This window comes from Podarcis muralis, chromosome 3 (assembly GCF_964188315.1).
Source record: "Podarcis muralis chromosome 3, rPodMur119.hap1.1, whole genome shotgun sequence".
Classification (NCBI taxonomy): Eukaryota; Metazoa; Chordata; class Lepidosauria; order Squamata; family Lacertidae; genus Podarcis; species Podarcis muralis.
In genome coordinates this window covers 56,965,572-56,976,031 of record NC_135657.1, presented here as the reverse complement: position 1 = coordinate 56,976,031, position 10,460 = coordinate 56,965,572, and the positions used below count along the sequence as shown (strand labels likewise).

The 10,460-nt window shown below is 44.6% G+C and overlaps 1 protein-coding gene across 3 annotated transcripts in view; it reads left to right on the top strand.

Moving 5' to 3' along the window:
- The first annotated feature begins 2,165 nt into the window (after positions 1 to 2,165).
- Positions 2,166 to 10,460, top strand: part of UST (uronyl 2-sulfotransferase) — a 158,696-nt gene continuing 150,401 nt past the window's right edge. For 2 of the 3 annotated variants that reach the window (XM_028723633.2, XM_028723634.2), the window contains exon 1: positions 2,166 to 3,083. In XM_028723633.2, coding sequence (XP_028579466.2) covers positions 2,789 to 3,083 — 295 coding nt within the window. In that variant the 5' untranslated portion in view covers positions 2,166 to 2,788. The remainder of the gene's footprint in view (positions 3,084 to 10,460) is intronic. The other variant, XM_028723632.2, reaches the window with a different exon arrangement.

Genomic DNA, 10,460 nt, shown 5'->3' with positions numbered 1-10,460 from the left:
CAATAAAACTGCTAGCACATTTGCAAAGCTAAGCAGGGTCTGGTATGGTTTCAGACTGGATGAAGGACCACATGCTCAGATTTATGCATTGCAGCGGGGTTGGACTAGATGACCCCCGGGGTCCCTTCTAACTCTACAACTTTATGATTCTATGAAAAGTAATTTCTAACCCAATTGATACTGTCTGAGATAAAAAACCTCCACTTACAAGGCTTGTTGAAAGGGGAAAGTTTTCAACATATGCTAAATACACAATAGAAACAGTGCCTGCCTGGTATGTAATGGGAGGGAGTTCCAAAGGCTAGGTGCTAAAGGCTCAAGTCCAATATCATGCCGCCAGCACTCGATTTCCGTTCTCATCCTGGGGCAAAGTTCGCAACCCAAGGTAACTACTTGCGGGTTAGCAGAGTTTGTAACCCAAAGAGTTTGTAACCTGAAGTGTTTGTAACCCGAGGTACCACTGTACCTTAATTAGAAACTTGTATCAGTATGATAGAGGTTTTCAGATATCTACCAAGGAAAATAAAAGCCACATTATGCTGCCCCTCCTTTATTAAAGGATGATTTGGACTTTAAGTTCTACAGTTAAAGTGTTCAAGTCAAGCATCTGCTAATGATTAAGGCAAGTAGTAATTTTTGCTCCAAATATTTGACTCTGGACAAAGGCTGTACAAAAATAAAACAGGCCAGAATGAGAGCTTGGATGTCGATTAAGAACAAAATTAACAGAGCATTATAGGTAGGTAAACAAAATGAACGTGTTCTACCACTTCAAAGTGTTTGTCAGATATTTTACTATAAATAAGCTTTATTCTTTATGCCAATTGCATTTCATCTTTTTGTTTCATTCTCTTTAAGTTCTTGTTTTGTTTTAGAGTTCCTGCATAATTTCAGTGTTGCTGCCAGAGTCTAATGGGCAATTTCCTATAAATTTTCTTCCAGATGTTTATCATCTTCTACTGGAAAAGAGGATTTAAGTGTTTGCTTTGATATCTCAGGAATAGGAGTTAACAAAAATGATAACTACAGTTTCCCTTATTGTTTTAGTATTAAATGTCTGAAAAAATAGCTTGAAGCATGAGAGTTGCAGATATAAAATGAAAGGGAGCATTCAAAACATTAATCAAAAATAAAAACAAGCGGGTTTTTTTTTTAAAAAAAAAACCTGCTCCTATATAAGTTCCACAGTTTTATACAAAATTGTTTTGAACAGAATTGTATTTGCAGCTTAAGAACATTCAGATTCACATCAGCATTTGTCAAGGCAATTACCTGCAGTCAAGGTTATATGTACAAGAATGAATGCAAATATAGCCTGCTATCCAGTGCTAATTAGAATAGACCCATTTAAATAATCAGACATGAGTAAGTTCATTAATTTCAGTGGGCTTACTATGAGTATGACTTGGTTTGATATCACCATAGTAACCAAATAGCAACTGTCCAGAAAAAGCTGCCGCGACCTGCTCCTATGGCATTAGCAGTGGCGATATGTGCAGAAAAAATAAGTAATGGTTTTCACCTTGGACTGAATACAGTGGTGGATTTGACCTGTGCTGTTGTTGGCCTCCCAACACCCATGAACCACTTTTAAGGGGTAGAAGCAGGTAGGGACCATGAGAGGTGGGTTAGGGTGAGAGTGAGCTTCCTAAGTGAATGGGGATTTGAACCCTGGGTCTCTGAGGCCCCAGTTCAACACTCTACTTACACATTGGCTCTATAGAGATATAACTCTCACATAAAGGCCATAAAATGGATTCTTTTGCAGTTCAGGACCCTGAAATCTGTACCATGGCACGTGGCACAAAGTAGCTGTATAAAAACTGAACATTTGCTTTTTTTATAGTTATGCAGATACTGTGATGATTGAAGTTCCTCCAACATATGCTGCCTGCCTGGCCTACATTGCTATAAACCTACACTATAAGGCACCCCCCACGGCACTCACACTATTAGTGTCATGTGTGAAAGTTCCCAATGTGAAGTGCAGCAAAGTTTTCGCATGGATTAATAGCGTTTGGGTACAGTCCAGTTTCAAATCCTTGTTTTGCCTTTAGGGGCTTTGCAGGCAGTGCTAAGTTAAGGGCACTAGGGAGGAGAGCTACGAACATGATGTAGCGGCAAGTAGAGAGAGAAGGAACCGCGGGGGTCTGAGAGGCCCGCCTGTGGCGCCAAGCGGGGAGGTTCACTCGGGAAGAAGGAGTTCGAGCTCTGCACTCTGTACATGCGCTTGTTTCCGGGCCCCGCCGGGATGTCGGCGCCAGAAGGCCGCCTCTAGGGGTCGCTGGTGCGGCGAATAAAGGCCGCCTCTCGGGAACAAGAGAGCGAGAGAGGGAGGTGGGCGGGCTGAGGAGAAGGCGAGGAAGGTGGTGGCGGCGGGGCTGAGGCCGAGAGACGCAAACAACTTTTTCGCAGCGAGTTGCAGGCACCGGCCCGTCGTGCATGAACTGTAACCTGACACTGGAGCGAAGAGAAAGGGAGCAAAGCAGCGGAGGAGGAGGAGAAGGAGAAGAAGAAGAAGCGGAGAAGAGGAAGCCCCGCCAAGGAGCCTCCGAGGGGGATGGTGGTTGCCGCCTCCGCCTCCTCCAGCCGCTCCTAGGGGCGTCCGGCACCCGGGCGAAGCCGGCAATGGGCAGGAGGGAAGCCGCCTGAGCCTCCGGCGAACTTTCCCCCACCTTCACGCCGGGCAGTCGGAGCGGAGCAGGCGGATGGAGGATGCGCTCTGCCCGGCGGGCTGTCTGAGCAGGAGGCGGCGGCGAAGGAAGCGACGGGGGCGCCGACGACGACGATGAAGAAGCTGCTGCTTGCGCCGCCGCTGCCTCTGTCGCCGCCGCCGCCGCCGCCGCGCTACAGCGCGGGTTTCCCGGAGCCCCGTCCTCATGTGGCCCCGCCGCCCGCCGCGGGGGCTCCCGGGCAGGGAGCGGGCTGGCGGCGGCGGAGGCCCCTCTCGCTGCTGCCCTTCCTCTCCCTGCGCGACTACGGCTTCTGCATGGCCGCCTTGCTGCTCTTCTGCCTGGGCTCCCTCTTCTACCAGCTCAACGGGGGCGCCCCTCGCTTTCTGCTGGACCTGAGGCACTATCTGGGTAAGGAGGGCGCAGGGAAGGAAGGGGGAGGGAGTGGGGCTGCTGCTGCTGCTGCCCGAGGAAGGAGGACGACTCCGGGTAAAGGGGGGGGGGGTTGGGGGTGAAGAGCAAACTGGTAGCGCCTCGTGGGGTTGTGTGGCGAGTTGTGAAGCGAGCCGTCTTCGTTAAGGGGTCTGGCTTCTCCCTACCCTTGCTGGACGATGTGTGTGCTATAGTTCTCCAAAGTTGGTAGTGCTGCTCGCTGTCAGGAGACATCCAACCAACTTCTTAATTGGCGTCTTTACCATTCTGCCTAGTGAAAGGGTCTAAGTTCTACTGGTAAGGGTTGGAGGGGCGTTTGTTCACAGACATGCAAGAGCAAGTGGCATGTTTTTCCTCACTAGGGAAGCGTTGCCGCCTTACCGAGTAGCTGTGCGCCTGCAGCGGTCGGTTGCGTTGGTAAATGGTCGCATTTGATTCGAAATGTTTGAAAACTTTTGCAGCTGGGAAGAGTGGCGTGGAGTATTTCGGTTGCATGCCCCTTCGTCCCTCTCGTATTCCATTAGACCGTATGAAGGAGGAAGTGGGGGTCCCTTTTATTATAGCTGCTGCTGCTAATAGTGCAGAAAATGATGCTTTTGATCAAGGCATTGAAAGGTCACTTGCTTTGCAGTTATATACCGGTCGTCCGGCAGTGTCAAGTCCAGGGATGAGGAACCCGTGGCCCTCCAGCTGTCGGACTCCAACCCTCATCATAACATGGCCAGCAGTCAAACTAGGGGGTGGGGTGGGGGGAGTACCGGTAAGTGGTGCTTCAGGTTAAGAACAGTTTCAGGTTAAGAACGGTCCTCCGGAACGAATTAAGTGCTTAACCCGAGGTACTATTGTACTCCAGACATTCACTGCAGATGCCTGCCTAGGCTTTTAATTCAAGGCAGCAAGTTCCATTGTCTCCTTAGGCATGTTCCACTGACAAACTGCTCTTCTAGGACAAAATACTTCCTCCAGCATTCGGTATAAAAGTTCTCCCCATCTGCCCCCCTATAGTCCTTTAAATGCTTGAAAATTGTCAATGGTGATTTCCCCCCACTAGCCTAAATGAACCCATTTCTTTAGCAGGAGCAGCTGGCATGCTTGTTCATTTGCACTCTTCTTATCTTCCATGTGGGGACTTTCTATTTGAGTGTTGGAGGAACTGCCTGCATATGTGTTGGAGAAAGGAGGAGGAGGAGGAGGAGGAGGAGGGTGTCCTTAAGGTCACCCTTGCCCTGACCACAAAATAAATCATTGTGGTTCACAGCCAGTCCCAGTGGTAAAATAAATGTGAGCTGTGGACTGACAGTTAAAATTAAGAGACTGCTAGCAATTCAAATGACAGTATTGCTGGATTAAGTTGGCTACAATGAATATTAAAAAAAGAATTTTACAAGAGCACAGTGAGAGGTGGTGTGCACAACATATTACAATTGGGCTGAACTGGCTATAGCAGGACAGCAGCTACATTGCTGCTTCATTTCTTCTCCAACATTAGCTCTCATATATTTATTAAGGAATATTTAGCACGTAGCAGCTTCCTGGGATTTTACTTATGTGTAAACAAGCCTTCTGTATGCTACTTAACTTATTACATTTGTTTCCCACATTTTCTTTAATGGGGCATACATGGTTTCCCCTATTCTCCATTTTATCGTCACAAAAACCCTGTGAGGTAGGCTACTTGTGAGAAATGGGCCCAAGCCCACCCACCTAGCTTCATGGCCAAGTGGGGATTTGATCTTTCGGCTTCCAAGTTCTAGTTCAACATTCTAACTGCTAACACCACACTGGTGCTTTTTAACTGTATCACTGGCACGTGCATTGAGAAGATGCAGACACGTCACAGTTTATATGGTTCTTTCTTTCTGAAATTTATTTTAGAAAATCTCTGCATTTTCTTCAAAACCTTACATGCCCAGCTTTCAACTGCTCACTTCCTTTCTCTTTGCCATGCTTTCTCTTGCATTTTGTTGTTGGGCTTCCTTGCAAATCTTGTGTCTACCACCCTGCATTGTAATGGGTAGCACAATCCTAACCCTCAAACTGCTCTGCTGGAGGAAGTTGGAATGTAGTTGCAGTTTCTGAGGGTGGGGGGAAGGCGGTGTCTCCACTGAAAGCATTGGTGGAACCTACCAGTGGTGGTATTGTCATTGGCAGTAGCCAATGTAAATCCTCAAAATGGGTTGTTTCAGGGAGCAGAAGGGGCGTGAGCTGGGCTGGCCAAGGGTCTGCTGGAACATAAGCCAATCCTGTTACTTGCAAGGGTGTGGAGCGTGATCCAGGCTTCTCTGCTGTGCCAGCCCAATGTTGGTACAGCAATTTTTGGAGGCAATTTTACTGCCTTCCCCGTACTTTCTGCCTTGACCCGCACAAGTGGCAGGGCTACAGTTGCAATTGTGGCTCTCCTATTCTGTTCATTAACTATGGCTGGGAGGTAGGATTGCTCTGAGTTAATATAGACACCATTGTGTCTTCACAGTATATATAACACACATCACTATCTTCTATCTTCATTTCGATTTCTAGTAGCCTCTGTTTCACTTGCAGCACCATTTACTGATAGTTGTTTTGTATGTGCCCATGTTGCAGTACCTATTTCTGAATTACTTTATTCTCAATAGGGTTGTTTCGGATTTGGTGGATGCATTATCGGGACCAGTTATCACATCTTTGTGCCTGTAATACAGTTTTTCTCCTAAGACATTTTTTCAAGAAGCTCTGTCCCTCTCCTCCTTCAGCAATGGAAATAACATGTACTTTAATTTATTGAAAGTATTTATGAATTGCCTTTCTGCTCCCAAGGTGATCTACAGTAATTAAAAATGACAATCTAGGTAAACACCAATTAAAATGATTAAAGCTTCTCTTTATTTGTTGCCCTGAATTGTGACTTTTGGTAGTTTCCAAATCACTGTGCCTCCTGAATGCATTCAACACTGAAGACTTTATTGAAGGAATGTGAATCTCTCTAAAGTATGTGGCTGGGAAAACCACAGGGGGTTGCAGGGACTGAACTTCTAGTTTCCTGAAGCAGAAATAAGTGATACCCAATCAAAACAGTGCAATCCAGACTTCTGGCTTGAAGACTGCAAGCAAAAGAGTTGGGAGCAGGGCAGGGGGGAAGAAGGGATTATGAAATACTTGGAAGTAAAAATGTGCTTTGGGTTTTCTTCTGGATTTGTGCAATGAAACGGCAACATACTGTGCTAATTGGTAATAAGAAGCAAGAAAATAAAATGGTGATCAGTTAAAATCAGGAAATGAGAATTGGCATTGAAATAAGATGTATTGTGTAATGTCAGTCTGAAACATGTTGGTTCCAAAACTATTTTAAAAGCTGCATAGTAGAATTATAGCATTTTGTTGCACAGGTGAAAACAATATGTCAGTGATGCAAGCTGTAGAAATTCAAATTTATAGAATTGTAGAGTTGGAAGGGATCCTGAATGTCATCTAGTTAAGTATCTCTCTCCCCCCCCCCCCCCCATTTTTAGCTGACATGCAGACAGTTGGAGCTTAGGATGCAAGTTATAAACACTAACAAACTTAAATTTGAATTGAGCCTAGCTAAATTAGGCCATAAATTGGTTCCTGGATGTGGTCAGAAATTTAATTCTGGTAACCAGTGGGGGAACCTCACAGGAGTAATGAAAGGCAAACAGCAGAGCAGGCTGTGTTTTCTGTGAGGTGTGTGCATGTCCATGAATGCTGAAGGTTGGAAGAGAGAGGCTGCAACATATACGGTACATCTTATTCCCTGCAAAATCTTCACTTTGCTTCTGCAGAGAGAGCGCCTCATTGGCTGCCAGGCCCAAATTGTCCTTGGTATGAAAATTATGAAATCTCAGTCTAAAAGGGGCTGCTTGTTTCCAGCTTCCTACAAGTGACCACTGTGGAGGGCCATGAGGCCATAACTATTTAAGGCCCAACAAGATGTGCATCATGTACATGCATCGGTTCATACATACCTGTATTTGGTGCTTTACACTTTGCTCCTTGTACATGCATAAATCACATAGTTCCTACATCTATGAAACCCTATGTGAAGTGTCTGTTTTTTGGGATGGTATGTACATTTTTGTTCTCTCACTGCCTTCCTGAATTTGCAGAGATGTGTATTGTTCATCTGAGGTCATACTTGGAACAAACATCAGTCAAGTTGTAGGATGCATCGGTCCTCTATAGATTTCTCTGTACTATTATTTTGGTAAAGAAAAAAAACTTTGATTCAGTCTGTTACTATAGGTCCTTTCACCTGCCTTGAATAGAGCAGTAAGAGGTTGTTGAATAAAAAATATGCATATTCAAATCACAGATACAGGAGAGAAAGTGCATTCTTGCCCCAGTCACCTACAGGATTTCATATTCTTGCCTGAAGGTAAGGGTTTGTCCCTCACTTATGTGTTACTTAAAAGAGAGACATATTAAATAAACGTCCACAGTACTCTCGAAAGGCTTTAGCACATAGATGATCTGAAAACTACAAGGACTGATTTTCTGTTAGTTGCACAGTGTAAGAACAGTGTCTTCTGTTTGTTTGTTTGTTTGTTTGTTTGTTTGTTTGTTTGTTTTTAACCACAGTGGTACCTCGGGTTACAGACGCTTCAGGTTACAGACTCCGCTAACCCAGAAATAGTACCTCGGGTTAAGAACTTTGCTTCAGGGTGAGAACAGAAATTGCGTGGTGGCGGCACAGCAGCATCTGGAGGCCTCATTAGCTAAAGTGGTACCTCAGGTTAAGAACAGTTTCAGGTTAAGAATGGACCTCCAGAAAGAATTAAGTTCTTGACCAGAGGTACCACTGCATCTTGATCCTTATTGGACTTCTTCTTCTTCTTCTTCTTCTTCTTCTTCTTCTTCTTCTTCTTCTTCTTCTTCTTCTTCTTCTTCTTCCTCTTCTTCCTCTTCTTCCTCTTCTTCCTCTTCTTCCTCTTCTTCTTCTTCTTCATGGAAATTCATTGTGTGGAAACTGATAGTTGAAGTTAGTTATACCTGTAAGGAAATCTCTTCCCTTCACTTTTTGTAGATGCATTTTTATCCTGTACGGTTGCTAGAGAAGAAGTTTTAAGACAATGGGAAGCTAGAGGCTTTAAAACTCCAGCTTTAAATGTGAGTAATACATTACAATCAGTTGCTCCAATCAAGGAGTCATTGAGAAATAAGTTTGCAACCCCTTCAGAAAGATATCTAGGGTAAGAAGAGCTGCAGCAAATTTCCACTGCCCAAAGCATGTTGTCGTTTTCTGCTTTTCCTGTGCTGAACCTCTTTTCGGGTTGATTAATTTCTCTGTATATCTGGGGGAATTCTAGGGTTACATTTCAAAGCATTATTTATTGGAGGTGTCAGATATATATAAAAGTGACTAAAACCACTTGCACTGTACAATTAAATTGAAACCAACTCTGCCTATAGGCTTTCCGTTCAATCTGCCTTAAGAATGCACCCCACTTAGTCCACATATTTGCATGCCAAAAGATACTGTAAGTGAGTAGTTGTGCGCACATAATCTGCAGGAAGTAATTACGCAATAGAAACATCTGTTCAGAAGCAGATAGTGACTGTAGATTTTAGACTAAAGAAGTGTTTGGGGAGGGAGGGAATGCCTAGCTCTTTATGTGCCTGCCTTCTGTTTCACTGCTTGACATCCCCCCTCCCAAGTGTACAAACCACACATTTGAAATCACTTGTGACTGCTGATGGAATTGGCCAGAAAAAGCATTGGGTCTGAAAAGAGTCATTTCTCTGATCTAAATTCTCCCTTCCCCAAATGGCTTTTCTTTTTTAATGTGTTGTGGTACTGTTATCATATAATGTGTAGGAAGCTCTTTGGTTTTCTTGGCACTTCAATTTCTCTAAGTACAGAGTAGTAAAGATGTGCATCCAACCTGCAGAGCACCAAAACTGCTTTCTCCGGTGTATGCCTTTTTATGCTCCTCCCGGTGACATTAGAATTTTTATATGTAAAGTTATTTTGGTTGTATTTTGCTCAGCTGTGCCTGTTTAAGCAAGAAGAGATGTAACTACCTTATAAACAGTGTGGCACTCCAGACACCTTTACATTTATATGGCATGATTTTCTCTGTCACCTTGGGCAGTGAGTTTCTGTGTTAGTTACATTCCTCTCCTGCTGTACCTTTTATCTCTCCTTTAACCTGTTTCACTATTTTTCCCATTTTACTCAGGTTTTTGCTTTCCTATCACTTCCTTTGGGTGCTTGCTCTTGTCACCTACTGCCCCCTACCACAGTTATCTGTTTCATGGGCTAGAGTGCAGAAGAGGTGCTTTGGTGGGTTTTCAGGCTCACACAATTGTTTATATTTCTTTTAAAAACCTATGGAACGTAAGGGGGAATAGCTATAGAAGATTTAAAGCAGCCTGGGAAGTAGTGCCAAATGTTACTAGGCAACTTCATTGTATAAATAATACTTTGAACATAAGAGCCCTGCTGGATCAGACCAAAAAGCTCATCTTGTGTCGCATCCCGTTCCCACAGTGACCATCCAGATGCTTATGGGAATCCCACAAGCAGAATATAAATGCAACAGTCATTTCCCACTTGTGATTCCCAGCAAATGGCATGCTGCATCCAAAGAGGAGTAGATATTGATTGCCTTATGCTCCATGGATTTGTCAAATCTTCTTTTAAAGTTATCCAAGTTGGTGGCCACCCCTCTATCCTGTGGGAGCAGATGCCATAGTTTTAGCCATTGTTACATGAATACGTGCTTTCTCTCGTCTGTCGTTCATTTTTGGGTCTGTATCGTCTGTATTGTATACAGTGCTACCTCAGGTTAAGAACTTGTCCGTTCTTAACCTGAAACTGTTCTTAACCTGAAGCACCACTTTAGCTACTGGGGCCTCCCACTGCCACCACGCCGCCAGAGCACGATTTCTGTTCTCATCCTGAAGCAAAGTTCTTAACGCGAGGTACTATTTCTGGGTTAGCGGAGTCTGTAACCTGAAGCGTCTGTAACCTGAAGCGTCTGTAACCCGAGGTACCACTGTACTTCATTATTTGTCATTTTGCTAAACTAGAAAGCGCCAGCTTTTACCCATGTCAGTTTTCTTCAGCCTCTTGGTTGTTTTGGGTGCTCTTTTTGGAACATAGTGTCCTTTTTGAGGCGATGTGACTAGAACTGTACACAGTATTCTAAGCGTGGTTGTGTTGGGAAACTGCCAGGGAGATATAGTCCATCATGGCCCCAAGCCGGCTGCCGGACATCCATCGATCTCCCGTAGCCAGGCAGATCCAGCAGTTAGCGACACGAAGCCTTAGAAATAGATTGCCACATTCCAGGCTTGTGCACACTGTTCTTTATCAGCAGAAACCACAGCCAGAAAGCTTGCACCGCAGAAGAGAGC